We start from the raw sequence: 15,926 nt of genomic DNA, 5'->3' as shown, positions 1-15,926 counted from the left end.
CAAAAGCTATGTAGTTACATATGTTTACATAATTACATTGTCACAAAGCTCCTTTGTCTCTCTCTCTCTCTCTCTCTCTCTCTCTCTCTCTCTCTCTCTCTCTTTAGTTTAAAATTGAAACTGTAGAGCACTTTTCTCAAGACCATGTATTATTTGGTGATGAGCTATATGAGTAACTCACAGCCTATGAGTAACTCACAGTTATATTTCAGTTCTTTTATAAAAGTTTCCTTTTAGATTTAAATAAAGACTGGAAAAATAAAAAATTCTGATCCTGTGACTTTGAAATAATGACTATAGTATTGATTATTTCTGTGTTCTGCTCTAACTCTCTTTTCTGTCTAAAGTTTTAAAATTTATATTTGTTATAAAATAAGAACCATGATTGTTGTAGTTCTTTAAGTGACAATAATCGAACACAGAAGTTAACATGAAAAGCTGACAGATGCTAAATTGACAGAGAATCCTACCACTCTTAAAAAAAATTTGAAGAACATTGGCTAATCATCACCATGCATTTTAGGGTGTGCAAGAATTCATATTTTATACGTCAGAACCTCTGTTCGCTCTAGTTAGTATACTTTGAAATGTCCATGCTAAACAGACAAAGAATTACAGTATTGTGTCTGCTGTTTTTGGCCTGAAGTATGGCAAAATTCTGCTCATCAGTCTTTACATTGGGAGGTTATAAATGAGCTACAGTATAATATATTTCGCAGGTGTATTTTTTTGTAACTCAGTAGGCAAGCCATTGCTGATTTATGGTTACATAAATACTCACTCGAGATGTGAACAAAACCAATGAAATGATGTAATTTACTTACACAGTTTGCAAGAAAATTTCTTTCCAGTCTTAGCTAAAGCATTACCACGAAAGTTGGAGTCAAGAGGCAGTGTGGTGCGCTGAGGGGGGACAGAGGACGGAAGAGAAGGACAGATGAATTCCAGGATGAATGCACACTTTAAAACTTTCAGAAGCAAAGGTTGTCAGCTGGATTTCATGTGAATTTACCTGCTGACAGTGGTCACTCATTTTTTAAAATCTATTGAAAAAACTTCGGTAGGAGTTCTCATGTGCCAGGCCCTGGATTACAGGAGCAGGAAGTGACAAGTTGATATGTTGGTCCTAGAGCTTGTCTGAGTTCTTGCTCCTTCTTCCCCCTGTCATGATGGGCAGGACAACAGAGGTTATTTTCTCATTCCTAAAGCTTGAGTGGATGCACTAAGTGACTATTTATTCATTTCATGGTATATGAGTTAAGACAGTTTGATAGAGAACACAAGTTTGTACTCTTTTCTTCTTACCTAAAAACAACATTTTACTTTTTTTCTTTTAAGATTACTTGCCTTTTTTGGCAAAATGATGTTCCACATTGACCACCTAATTGAGCAATGTGGAGGGACAGACAGATGGATGGGTGGACAGATGGACATATGGATAATGAATAATTGGCTTATATGTTTACCATGTTAAGCAACCATCTGGCAAAATAAATTCCCTTGAAAAGCAGAGACCAAATGATGACTAATCCTTAACACACATTGCAAATGACCTACCTCATTCTGACAATGTCTATCTTAAATTTCCAGTCATGAATATTTTCACTGGCTTTATTTTCTTTTAGCATCAATGCTGTGATGCATAATTGGAGGTTGCAGAATGTTCTTTCTACTTCCATGCAAAATGTCCCTAAGGTGCTAAATGTCCATTAACTGGGCTTTGGAGTGTTGGTTATTAAATATGAAGTGTTTCCTCTGTTTCAGCACCACACAGATTGTACACTACTCCTGTGAAGCCCAGAATAACAGACAAACCACACATCAGACCTGGTAAGTTGTTTCTTCCTCTGATGGCCTAAATAATCAGCACATCTGAGAAGATAGAAAATATTGACATAGCCAAATACACCAAAGGAAGGCTATATATTCTTAAATTTAAATAAAGGACATACAGAAATTCTGATCCTTGTGGATAAGTGGAGCGATAATGGTGAATCCATGGAAGTAATGAGATTTAACTGAGGTTTTTAAAGAAGATCAGATTCGGAGACCATTATAGAGCTTTATCAGTGTAAAAGTATTTTTAAAATAGTGTTTGTACATAAACCGTACATGCACACTCCAATTTTCCATGCCAATTATAGAGATAGCATTAGCTATGATATGTTACTTTCTTTCAAGTGTTATTTATCTTTTAAGAAAAGATGGGCTCTTCAGTATAAAAGGCTCCTGTTCTGGGAGAATACTTTTACAAATCAAGTATCTGCTTCCTTCAGATTATAAAAAAACAAACACATACATTTTGTAGGTTGTAAATAACAAAAATAAATGATAACTAAACATTGGAAAATACTTTAAATTTACTAAATTCTCCAAAGGTTCTAGGATCTCTCTCACTGGAACTTGTTAGGGAAAACTTAATTGGAGGGGTTGATTTGGTCCGTGTAAATTACATCTATGCTAAAGCACAAGCTAGACCAAAGACTCTGGTAGTTTCTACCCTTTCTTCACTGCAGTTCTAAAAAGTCTTTTTAAAGTTCTAAATGATAAAACTGGCTTCCAAATTAATGTTCATGGTGAACATTTCTCCAGGCACATGGAAGAAAGAACAAGTAATATTTTCTATCCTTTAGTTTATGGAAAGCCCCTATTTTTTTATGGATTAATCCTCCATCTCCTAAAGTTAGTCATAGAAGACTTTTATAAACAAATATATCTCCATGTGACTTTTGTATGATGATAGCTGTTGATAGCTTAATGTGTGGCTGGTTATATTAAACATTTCTACAAAATAATGAAAACAGTAGCAATAATGGCTAACAGTGGTCCAGTGCTTGCCCTGTGTCCTGTGAGGAAGCTGAGGCATGAGAGTCAGGACGTAGATTCAAAGTCAAGCAATCAGGCTCGCATGCTTGCTCTTTTAACCACAATACACTTAGTGTTTTACCTTACACAGTCTTCTAAACAGAGGATGAGATAGGCGACCTCTTAAAGTTTTGGTAATGCTATGGCTCTTAACAAAGCAATAGAGAGATTTCAATGGTTTTATCACAGTTCTGTGTTCAGTGACAGACTTGTGCCAGGATTATCAAGGAGCCTCCATAACTAGAACCTCTGGAAAAGGACCACCAACTTACGAGTCATGAGTTAAGGCCATGACAAAATAAATACACTTCAAGTTTGGGTTTTTCATTGGAATAGGTACTCCTGATCTTGATTCAGTTCTATTTTGAAATGTATCTATTGCTTATAGATGAAGCAAGACATTTCCCATTTATGAATAGAAATTCCTTTGCTAGTTATTTTTTTTCAAGCCCAGAGATCATCTCAGAGTACAAACTCAGGTCTCTATTCCCAAGTTCAAGTCTATGATTTTTATACCAGAATAGTGGTTTCTGTAGTCTGAACAATATTTTTTAGTAAGCCATCATTTTTTTATTGCCTGGTTAGATAATTTACAATTCTCTGGGAAGTTTTGTATTTCTTGGCTGCAAAGTTTTAATAAGAAAATGTCTGAACTATTTATTTCCTACTTTATTGTAGTTCTGAATAAGACAACCATAAGACCTAGTAGACCCAGACCCAATGGGACGCCCAAAGGGAATGGAATGGGAACAGGTAACAATCACAAATTTATTTCCTTTTGATACTATCAAAATTGTAAGTGTTTTCATTCAATTTTTATAATTTTGTTGAATTTGTACTTCAATATCATTTTTAGCAGTTTTGAAAGTTCTTAGCATCACTGAAACTGAACATTGTAACTCATTCCAAAATCAAAATTTCAAATGTGTCTAAAAACAATAAAGAAGAATTTTTCACTTTTCTAAATCTAGTCCACTAAATTAGCTGCCATATATAGTCTTGATTCTTTAAAAGATCCTGATTAAATATGCGTTACTGTATTAAAATATCAAAATAGCTGTTTTCCCTAATTTCAAAATACTTTCCATATACAGGCCTGGTCTTTGAAACTGTAATAATCACTTAGTTTTCAAGTTTATAATTTCACAAGTACCACTGTAATTTTTTTGGAAGACCTGCATCTGTCAGCAGTCTAGAATATGATATTTAAACAAGAAGAGCATTTACCAGTTGATCACCCTTGCTACAGTCATATTAATATTTCCAAATCATTCAGGTTAATTAAATGACATTGCCCTCATCCAATCAAATCTATGGGAGTAGACACCATACAGATAGCTAGGACAGTGGTCCAAATAAAAGTTCAATTCACTAAGTGGATAAATGATAGTTTTGATGTTTCAATATGAAATTGCATCATTCCCTTGTAATATATTTTAAATAGTACAAACCTTGTGCCTGTTCTTCTCTGACCCAGTTCCATTATTTCCTTCACACTCACTTCTAGCCTCTATTGAGTCTTAATGAGAAAACATTTCTGTGTCAACTTATTCCTTATCTAACTTTGACATCTTTCCCAGAATATTTATCTTTATTATCCATCTTACATACATTTTCCTTGCTAAAGTTTTCAGCCCAGATACATTGCATTTTTTAAAAATTGGTTGATAAAGGAAGTGTTTAGGATTTAGAGGACATATTCTTCATGGCCTTAGGCCACTTAAGGTTGTGCCCCTGGAAGATTAAAGAAGAAAGATTCTAAGGTCTCAAAACTATCGACCTTTGATTATTTGCACCTGTATAAAAATCTTCCAATGACTCCATAAACCACAGAACTTTTTAAACCATCTGGAGCCAAGTTTCTTATTTCATAACATTAGTACAGGTATTTATCCTGCTTTATGTGCATTTCATACCTATGTACATAAATATTGCTCCACCTGAAAGTTAGGAAGTTGCTGCAGAGGTTGAGGTTTTAGGTAAGTCATTGTTCCAGCACTTTGTTTTTTCATGCTTTCCAGAGCTGTGTCTCAGCTTAACTGATGTATTCTACATATTATAACCAACTAGAGATCTGACTCCAGAGATGCAACAAGCATGCACTACACCAGAGGATCACGTCAACTACAGCCCCATAAACCAAATCCAGCTCACTGTTTATTTTTATAAATAAAGGTGTTATTGAAACATAGCTTGCTTTCACAATACAGTGGCAGAATTTAATAGTTGTGACAGTGATATGTGGCCTACAAAGCTGAAAGTATTTACTGTCTGAAAGTATTTACTGACAGAATAAGTTTGCTGACCCTATGTTAGACAATCTCTCCAACTTTCTCCCTATCGAAGAAAGCTGCTGCGTTGTGCAGCTATTCTTTCATTCAACCAACATTTACTGAAGAGCTATGATGTGCCAGGCAAGGAATGATTTGGTACATGTGGTTTGACAGCTATGTTCACTACCTGAACCCCAGACTCCCTTCTCTACATCCTAATGAGATGCACGTCACTGTTTCCCCATGGAGTGTGCTGACCACCAGAACCCAGACTCCTCCAAAGTGAGGAATGTGTGTGAGCTGGGGCGAAATCTTCCAGTCTGCTGGCTCATCACCTTGACTTTTTAGCCAGGTGCTAAGATTTGCAGGCAAGGGTGAGGAGACCCACGATCCATAAATACCACCCCTTTTTGGTCACAGGGAATAGAGTCTCTGATACCTTTGGAAATTGATGTGCCCAGTTTACTGTGTTTCTTTACAAAGCTTTTGTTACCATGGTTAAAAATACCCAAATCATTACTTCATTTTTGACCATAAATTCCTAAGAGGTGAATTATGTAAATCCAGAGATTTTTGGAAAACTCCCATTTGGCAATTGGGGTCTCACACTGAAGCTCAAGTTCTGATGCTTCCAAAGCCACCTCTGTCCTTCAGAAAATATGTGGATTAATTCTGCCTGAGGGAAAAAGAAACCAGGTCACAGCCTGGGCCAGACAGGCTGACTAGGTGCCAATTCCTGAGGATTCTTTCTCTACAGTATCTCTCTTACCGGCTTCTTCCTTTCCCTCCCATTGCCTCTGAGCTACTTTGGCCTTCACTTGCTCTCTTCGGATTCAGGGCAACAGAAGTTCACTGGTCTCCGGGCTCTGTGCTCACACCGCTGCCTGGCTGACTTGCAAACCACAGCTAGGTGGAGGCAAGGCCAGAACCGGAGTTCAGTCTCCTGTCCCCAGTTCAACATTCTTTCCCTGAGCCCCACGACTGCCTTTTGTAGGACTCTCACCAACATTCTCATCCACCACCAGCTTTTTACTGCTTGAAAGCTGGAGAAAGTCCAGTTTATCAGCTGCCACTTTACTGATTTGGGTATTTACATTTAAGGATCATATCAGCATGATGCTTCTGTCTCTACCTATGTAGAAAAGGCAACAGAAAATGGCTGGTTTCTCCCTTAACTAGAAAATAGGCCAGGGGAGTTTGTATCGATGGTCTTATTCCTAAAGTAATCCTGCAGAATTTTGGGTTCTCTCCTAACTATCCGTTTCACTCGCCTGTGGCTTGGTGGGTCTGCATGTGCCTGGTGGGGTCCGCTGTCAGCCTTGTGTTATTCTCTGGGTTCCATACGTCAGTGGCATGGCTAGATGAGACATACTTGCCTGTCATCACCATTTACACAGTGGTGGCACCTCAAACCGTCCAAAAGACAGACTATAGGACTCTAGGGCTAAAGTCACTTCGAGTTGTTAGAAGGAGTAAGAGAAAGAAGAAAACGACAGCAGCAAAACAGTACTCTGTACCCCCACTTAGTGCTTAAGAGACAGGCTTTGGAGCCGTGCACAAGTGGGTCTGAATCCCACCACTTGTAGCTGTGCATCCTTGAGCACGTGGCTTAATCTCCCCTTGCCTTTGCGTTTCCTCATTCTTGGGACCTGGGTGGTGTCTCTATGCAGAATGTTATAAGGATCAAATCAGGTAACAAACCTGTAAGGTGCTTGCACAGTATCAAATCAAAGCATTTTGTTTTTCTAAGGGTAAAATGATGTGGAGAAAGACTGTGAAGAAAAATCTATAAAAGACACACACAGCTTACTAGCCTTTTACAGTATATGGTACATTTTTTACCCTCAAACAATAGTGGTAAATCACATCTCACCAAGCCAGGTTATCCTAGTGACAACAGATGGAAGTATTTTTCATTTCCCTGTGCCATACCCAGAGGAACCACCCAAGTGAGTCATTTCCTCAGCCCCATCACCACTGAGAGTGGGGCACAGGAAGAAGACTAATGAACCATTTGTTTTCACCATGCCTGTGGGATTAGCCACAAAAGTAATTGACCCCAAACATTTTTTTTCCTACCACAATAAGTAACATTTAATTCATGAGTCCATATAAACCCTCACCATGATTTAATTTATTATCTCTTATTCAAAGAACAGAGAATGTGGGGTTGCAATATTAGTTTTCATCAGTTAATATTAATCATAAATATTATAATATTAATAATTATAATGTTGATACATGATGTTAATTATCACAGCATTATATTAATTATGTTAGTTTGTAATATTAATTATAATTAATATTTAATTTCATAAATTAATGTGGGACTATCACCTAATTTTCGGCAAGCAAAGCTTTTGTTGTATATTTAATCAATATATCTGCCTGCAAATTAATGAGATTGAGTGTGTAATGTCCCTACGTGTCCGTGTAACGCAGTGAGCCCTCAAAATAGGATTATGCTTCTGGTTGTGCTTGTCATTGTTAATGTACTAACTAGTATATTAACTAAATGTTCTCAGTTTTTAATATGTGAATTATAGGAAGGTCTTCAGGGTATAGAGTCCTTTTTTTTTTTTTTTTTTTTTTTTTTTTTTTTTTTAGCATTGGCCATTATATGTAATGTGATATTTACTTTTAGATTCTAAAAATGTCTGTCTCTATTCTTTCTTAATGAAGACTGTCAGCCACATCAGGGATGATTATTTTATAATGTAAAAGAATTGTGACTTTAAAAAATAGGATGAATTCTAAATTGGTTTTCTCTACCCTGAAGGCAGCCACCCAAACTCCAGGCATGTGTTTTTAGGTGAAAAGCTGAGTAATAATAACCACCAGATTATGTTTGAGAAATTTAGAAGATAAAATGTCACACAAAGTAATTTTCAGATCAGTTTCCCTTAAATAGCAGTTGGATTTCCAGGCCTGCCCAGGCCTAATTTACAAATCTCAAAGGTACAGATCCAGTTTGTGGCCTAACCAGCTGGATAGTGAAGGCCTCTCCAGAAATATTTTAAAAGTCAATCCATTAAGTATAGGCTCAAACACATTGGAATTTTAAGGTTTTTTTTTTAAATGGGGATAGAATAGTTGGAGGAAATTCTTTTTTTAAAAGAAACCACAAAATGTACCCATGAATACTGGCAAAAAAAATGGCCAATCCCTGCAGAAGAAATCTTCCTGGTGAGGCAATACCACCCAGGAAGGCAGTGTGGGATGGGTATCATGGAAAATAAAGACAAAACCACAATCCACAATCAAATGTTGACGCCTAAGAAAATATCACAGTCAAGAAATGTAGGCCTTTGAATATTTTTTCAATATGTAGATGGGAGAAGCCAATTAAAACATCTGGGCACAAAATCACCAGTGTCTCTGCTCTGCAAAGAATGCACATTGCCACTGACAACTCTCCCAAGTTTCCATGAAGAAGAACATTTAGCACTTTTTTGCAATGTATTTATTCCACGTTCTTATCTTTGCTCATAGGGGTCAAGCAACCACCGAAGCCATCAGGTGCTGGCAGAAATGCGTCGGTGGATTCTACTCACTTCACAAAAAAACCAGGTAGGGAAAAGGTGCCCACTGCCTTCCTCAGCTCGGCGCTGAAACTCAGGCAGTAACTTTTGTTGCAGCAAAAACAGCAGTACCTACACAGTCCCCAGTGCGTTGGAATCATGCTAACAGGACATGGGAGTTGCTAGGAACACATTCCAAAATCTTATCTTTGGGGGAATGAAAAGTGCTTTTAGTGCACAAATTAAACATGACTACAAACCTCTAAAGGGGGTGCCAATTGAATAATTGCTTTATATCATGGTCTGAGGGGCCACAACGGACAAATGCTGACGAGTCGCTGTGGGCTCTAGTTTTCATCTCATGTTCCAGTTTTGCTCTTCTATAATTTATTACAATATCCTTTTGACTGACAGGATTTGTGCTTCTAGTTTAAGACTATGCTCTCTATTTTAAGCCAAAATTATGTAGTTGGTGACTTGGAATATCTTTGCATTGAATAAGAACTCTGCGTTTTGAACGGATACTGTGAAACCTACTCTGGTGTATTCATGTCTGGTCTACAGATCCATCAGTACCACTTCCCCTCCACAGACATGCATGCACTTGCACGTACCTACCTCCTGATATCCTAAGAAGCACTTAAAACCACAGGGCATTTTCCTGGATAGTCAAAGATTGTCTGTGCTTAAAGATTTTTAAGCCAATGTTTATTATGCGAAGAGAAGAATTTTTAAGCTATCCTACAGGATTAAGGTCGACGGCTGCAGGCACGTCTAGCCTTGACAGCCTTTGTGCAAACTAGATACCTTGTGCAATTTATAAATGATACCACTTCCCTCTGCTGTTTAGGCAAACCATTTAGAAAAGTGTGCCCTTACTCTGGGGCGGCAGCCTTTCACCAGAGCGTGTAGGCGGATGAGCAAAGTGGGAGTTAAACTGGCTCCCACTTACACACCTCTGGCCAGGGGCCCCGGTACAGTACACAACCTTTACAGTGACTCTGCTTTCTGTAGGCACGGGGTTCCAGCTTCTGTCTTCAGGGCTTCTTTGTTGTAATAATTTAAGTTCTGAACGTGTTTGTTTAATTATAATTACATAATAGAGTTGGGGGAAGGGGTGGATCACCCACTAAAGGAGAAATTATACGCTTTAATAACTTGAAGCTATATAGGTGTCGGAATTGTAGTCTCAAAATCAAAGGCAATTGGAGATAAGGAAGCTCAGAAATGAGCCTATATGGGAAACTAAAGATGTGAAATTCTATGCATCTATACAGCCTTTCAAAAGGCAAATATGCCTGTATATTTTTATCTATAATTAGAAGATACTTTTCCGTGTATTAATGTGCTTCATTATCCTTGGGTACATTACGAACATTAACTTAGAAGAATATTAGAAAACATTACTCAAGCACTTTTCCATAGAGTATTTTCTGTCATCCAACTACTAATTACAAAATGTTTTATTTTTTAAAAACTTGTGATTTGTATAGAGTGAATGCTTATGACAGCTTTATCTGTAATGTAATCTCTTAGCTATAATCCCAGGCACTCGCCGCCCACCCTTGCCACCTAGACCTATACCCCCCCGAAGAAAACCACTGCCACCAAATAACGTCACTGGAAAGCCAGGAAGTGCAGGTACGTCAGTCATATATATTCCTTATCCCTCCCTGATTTTGTTTTTACAAGCCCTTCTTGGTGTACTAGTTCAGGGAATGGACAAGCCCTTGATGTGTGTGACACATATTTGCATGGGCCCTGAAGACCAGACACTGTAAATCACTGAATCCTGTCCTGTCCTGATTCTCATTGGGTAGACTGAAAAAAAAGCATCTAGGCCAGTGTGCTTCTTAGATGTTGGAGCCGAGACAGAAGCTAATTCAGGCCCTTCGAGAAGTAGATTTTATTTCGGACAAGATATGGTACGTTGCCAACCCACCAGGGGTAACGGAAAATGTGATGACTTGTCATCAGCTTATCATTCTGTCTTCTGAAATGAAATCCTATGCATCTCATTGAAAGCTCCCCTGCCCACCAGCCTTCACGCTGGTGTCAGTATTATTAATAGGGGAAAGAGTAGGGACTAGAATATTAGCAGCTCTAGGCTGTGTATATATATAGCAGCTCTAGGCTGTGTGTGTAAATATATATATATATATATATATATATATATATATATATATATATATATATATATATATATATTAGAAGTCAAGCTGCCTCTCACCTCTGTGCCTTGGCGTGTGTTGTCTCGTGCGAGAATGACCCCTCCCAGTCACCTGGGATACTCATACTTGACCCTTTTCTTGAAGAAGCCTTCTCTAGCTCCTCAAAGTCGTCTTAGCATTGCTTCTCTGTTCTATTGGTTCTTGATACAAACCTGTCAAAGCCAAGAGCGAATTGCTTTATACTCGTTTGTTAGCATCCTGGCCTTCTCTACTAGACTCTGTGATAATAGAATCTTTGGTACATTTTCTCTGAATTCCCAGAACCAAATCCGGTGCTTGGCACATAGAGGATATTTGATAAGTCATCGCTGAGTGAATAAATGAGTGAAACTAAGAATCAGTGAAAACTGACCCCAGTCCAGAGCAAAGCTTTCCCTCGTTTCTCTTAAGGGCTCTCCCACCGGACGTACCAGCTAATCACAGCATGTTCCCCATCTTTCCTCCCTCTCGCCACCATCTCTACTTCCTAAATATCTAATAGGTAGAATCAGGATTAAAGTGTTAAGGACAGCTGTGAAAGATGACGGTGGTAAGCGTTTATGTGGAAGGAAATGGGTGTCACACTTTTTATGGGATCAAAGAGCGGCATGGTGGTAGAGATGCAGCACAGGCAAGGGGAGGTCTAGATGGTTTTAGATCAGGAAGGAGGACTCAGCCTCATCTGTCATCTGTGCTTCTGGTATCTCCCGGAGTCAAGGCCCAGGGACATAGCCCCAGTGAGGATACCTGGTTTTCCTCATGAATTGGAACCTGAGGTCAAATTGGATGAAATCACAGACTAAAAGTGATGCCTGAGTGTCTCCCATGAAAAACTCAGGCTCCCACACACAAGGCTTCCCTATACTGCTGTGTCTTCAGCAGCAGATCCATGGCCTTGGTTCCTGCCATATAAACCCTTGTTCTCTCCCATCAGTAACTATAGCTCTGGTACGGCACCCCCAGCTGAAGAACAGAACCACGTTCCCCCTGTGAGATTAACTCTAATCCTCCACCTCCCAGTCTTGCTATCCACCTCTAACGCGAAGGAAATGGCTGCATCGAGGAGCTAAACACAAAGAAGAGCAGTTGCACAGTTTGGGTCCGATAACTATGACAGAAAGTGCATCCTGAATTCAGGAATCAGGGCCTGGCCTGAACGTGCGTGTGAGCACTGTCTTGGGTTACCATGTGGCATCCTCCATTGTCCCCTAGGTCCAGATCTCCGGAGACCTCTGAGTCCCCCCTCCTTGCCAGGGTGAAAGTGCTATGCCAGCATTTCCTGCTGGCTCTGCCGACTCTAAAATTCTCCTGCGGGCTGCTGTGCAGCTTCTCTTGGTGTTTGCTCACCCTCTCGTTGTGGCACTCTCCCACCACGACCAGGAGCACGAGTCTGCAGGGGTTGGACCAGAAGCCCGTATGAGTGAACTCATCCATGATTTCATGCTGGGCCATGGTCTGTGGGTCAGTCTTGTACCCCTTAACTCTTTATTGTCTGAGAACGATTCCTTTTCCCAGAACTATAAATTCCAATCTAGCACCCATTGTACTCTAGACACCCAGACTTGCCTGAACCTTGGGATGGATCCAGTTTTGGAGACCTGTTAGTGTTTTTAGTGGAGGAGACACAGGAATATGGCATCTCTGGGCCCCACTGTTCTGTCTACTAAGCCAGAATCACAGATGTTATCTTCGAAATCTTGTTCTTCTTCTTCAGCCACACCAATTAATCTCCAAGTCAGGCCATTACATCTCCTTGACCTCTCCCAGGTCTGACTCCTTCCATTCAGCATTGCTTTTGCTGTAGTTCACGGTGACACAGCCCTTGCCTGCACAACTGCTGTCTCTCCTGACTTCTCTCTCAGCCACCAGCTTGCACCCTAACCATCCACCCTCTTCTCGTTTGACCTTGTCTGACCTTGTTACTTCTCATCTGACCTTGTTACCTCCTATTGAAAATCTCCCATTGGGTCCCTGTTGCCTAAAAATAATGTCCAAATCCATGGCACAGAAGGTTCCTTATGACCTGCCCTTCCCTACGCTCTACTCTCAGCTCTCACTGCACCCAGAGCACTCGGCTCTCACCCCTTCAAATAAACACTCCAAATGGTTTCATATTTCCCTGATTTGGTTCTTCTGGCAACCTCTGACTAGAATACAGCTCTCATCCCCACCTACTGATCACTTATCTTCTTCATTGGCACATCCTCCGCGAAGACATTGCTACCTTCCCCCATCCCGTCCCCGCAGACATTACTGCTCCATCCCCTCTCTGTGAGCTTATCCAGTTCTTTCACAATATCTATAATGCTTCAATATATTGGCTCACACCTCTATCTCCATCAAGGACACCAGGTCTAGTTTTCTCTCCAAGCCTGGCATATAGTGCCAAGCTAATGGTAAGTGTTTAATAAATATTTATTGGATAAATAAATGGCGAACTTGGCAGTGCTCCTAGAAGGCCTGACTACTTTGTATGAACTCTCCATTACAGGAATCATTTCATCTGGCCGAGTAACTTCCCCACCCTTGAGGGCAACACTCAGACCTACTGGAGCTCCCTCTGAGAGAACAGAGATAGATAAAAAGCAACCAACAGCTCCTGCCTCAGGAGAAGATCTTGGTTAGTATGTCAGTCACTTCCCGCTGGAGGCCTAGCTGCAAAGTACTAAAAGATTTCAAACTAGTGTGGAAAGAGTCTTAGTTCTGGATCATCTATTTTACTCAATTTTATGATTTATATGAATCTTTTTAAATGATACTTATTTTTAATGCTTTGGTATAGAATACGCTCCTTTGCTTCACAGACAGGGGAAAGTGCACATGTTTTTAGAAAATTCTTTGTGAAAAGATCTGGATTACCCAATGCTTCTTACTAAATCACATGTCATTATTAATTACACATACTGTAATTTATTAGTAAGTATTAGCTACTTGGTTGTCATCCTTAAATCATTGTTACACTCTAAAGTACCTGCATCAGGACACAAAGGCCTTTTATTGTGGATAATATGAACAATAATAATAATAATAATAATAGAAATCAAAGTTGCCAGCAATTGACTAGAAGGCATATTAAATATGTATAGTCTTTACTATTTTTTATTGTATTGTGAAACTTTATCTTTTGCCAAAATTATTTATTATATTCCATTCTCAGGTAATATAACTGACTTTAGCTCAAGTCCAACAAGAGAAACTGATCCTCTTGGGAAGCCCAGATTCAAAGGTATGTGTGATTGGCTTCACATCTCAATTTTGACAAGGGGTGTATCTCAATTTTTCAGTGGGTGTATCACTCAGCTGTTGCTGTGTAACAAACAACTATACTATAATGAGGATTATAGTATAATATAATCTATAATATACTATAATGTACTATAAGAAGGATTTACTTCTCGTGTGTGAAAGTCACCTTCATGATTTTAACGCACATGGGGGTCAGCTGATCTAGGACGTCATTGGCTGGGTGGTTCTGCTACTAGCAGCAGGTACAGCTGGGCCTCTTGAGGATTGGGGCCAGGTCTGCTTCTTACCTGCTAATTCTGTTGTCCAGGATGAAGGACTAAGAGTGACCCAGGGGAAGTCCTTCCCATGACTAGGCAAAGTCAAGAGAGGGGGAATCCAAAAACACAACCACATTTTAAGCTCCTTCTTGTGTTACACCTGCCAATATCCATTGGCCAAAAAAAAGTCATATAGCCAAGCTCAAATCAAGAATTGGATATAGAGAATATTTTTTAATAGTAATCTACTCTAATGCAGTAGAAGAGATGTAATATGATATGGAGCCCAGTATTTCTTTTTGTGATATTTTGTTCTGAACTATTAAACTTGATAAATTTTGACATATGTGTACACTCATGAAACCATCGATGTGATCAAGATAATGAATCAGGCACCACCTCCAAAAGTTATAATCCCTCCCTCTCAGTCCTCTCACCCAACCTCTAGTCCCTGGGTAACCACAGACCTGCTATACTGTAGACCAGTATGCATTTTGTGAAATTTTATACAAAAGTGTGAACTCTTTACTGGTTTCTTTTATGAAGCATAATTACTTGGAGATTCATCCAGGTTGTAGCGTGGATTAATAGTCCATTCATTTTCTATTACTGATTAGTATTCTATTGGATGGATATATAATTATTTATAAAACCTGTTCATGACATTTGGGTTGTCTCTAATATTTTTTACATTACCTATAAAGCTGCTACAACTATTCATGTACAAGTTGTTGTATAGACATATGCTTTCATGCCTTTTGGACAAATGCCTATAAGGGAAATGTACAGATTATATGTAAGTGTATAGTTAACATTTTAAGAAACTACCAAACTGTTTTCCACAGTAGTTGAAAACAGCATATGAGAGTCCAGTTTCTCCACATCTTTGCCAACACTTGGTATGGCCAGTCTTCTTAATTTCAACCATTTTAATAGGTATATAGCAGTATCTGATTGTGATTTTACTTCCCATATCCCCAATAACTAAGAATTTTTAACATCTTTTCATGTCCTTATTTGCCATCTGTATGTCTTTTATGGGGTGTCTGTTCGAAATTTTTGTCCATTTTTTCTTATGGAGTTGCTTATTTTCTTATTGTTGAGTTTAAGAGTCTTCATATTTTCTGGGTAGGAGACCTTTTTTAGATACATGCTTTGCAATATTTTCTCCCAGTGTGTGTGGCTTTTCTTTTTAATTTTAATGAAGTGTCGTTTATCATTTTGGCTCTTTATAGACTGTATTTTAGGTGTTGTATTTAAGAAATCATGGACTAATCAGAGATCATAAGACCTCCTCCATTTCCTTCTAGAATTTTTCTACTTTTATTTCTAGGTCTGTGATCCATATTGAATCAAATTTTGTATGTGATACACGGAACGAGCTAGCTAATTTTCTTGCTTATGGATATCTAATGATGTTTTAGCATCATTTGTTGAAAAAAACTATTCTTTCTCCACTGAATTTCATTCTACTTTTGTCAAAAATCAAGTGTGTGTGTGTGTGTGTGTGTGTGTGTGTGTGTGTGTGTGTGAGAGAGAGAGAGACAGATTGAG

At 38.9% G+C, this 15,926-nt stretch overlaps 1 protein-coding gene across 50 annotated transcripts in view; it reads left to right on the top strand.

The window, feature by feature from the left end:
- ABI3BP (ABI family member 3 binding protein) overlaps window positions 1-15,926 on the top strand; it is a 248,933-nt gene that overhangs the window by 199,329 nt on the left and 33,678 nt on the right. For 49 of the 50 annotated variants that reach the window (XM_033130366.1, XM_033130223.1, XM_033130130.1 and 46 more), the window contains 6 exons: window positions 1,765-1,830; window positions 3,544-3,618; window positions 8,631-8,708; window positions 10,196-10,300; window positions 13,361-13,489; window positions 14,027-14,095. In XM_033130366.1, coding sequence (XP_032986257.1) covers window positions 1,765-1,830; window positions 3,544-3,618; window positions 8,631-8,708; window positions 10,196-10,300; window positions 13,361-13,489; window positions 14,027-14,095 — 522 coding nt within the window. The remainder of the gene's footprint in view (window positions 1-1,764; window positions 1,831-3,543; window positions 3,619-8,630; window positions 8,709-10,195; window positions 10,301-13,360; window positions 13,490-14,026; window positions 14,096-15,926) is intronic. The other variant, XM_033130171.1, reaches the window with a different exon arrangement.

This window comes from Rhinolophus ferrumequinum, chromosome 2 (genome assembly GCF_004115265.2).
Source record: "Rhinolophus ferrumequinum isolate MPI-CBG mRhiFer1 chromosome 2, mRhiFer1_v1.p, whole genome shotgun sequence".
NCBI classification, from domain to species: domain Eukaryota; kingdom Metazoa; phylum Chordata; class Mammalia; order Chiroptera; family Rhinolophidae; genus Rhinolophus; species Rhinolophus ferrumequinum.
This window is presented reverse-complemented; position numbering and strand designations above follow the sequence as displayed.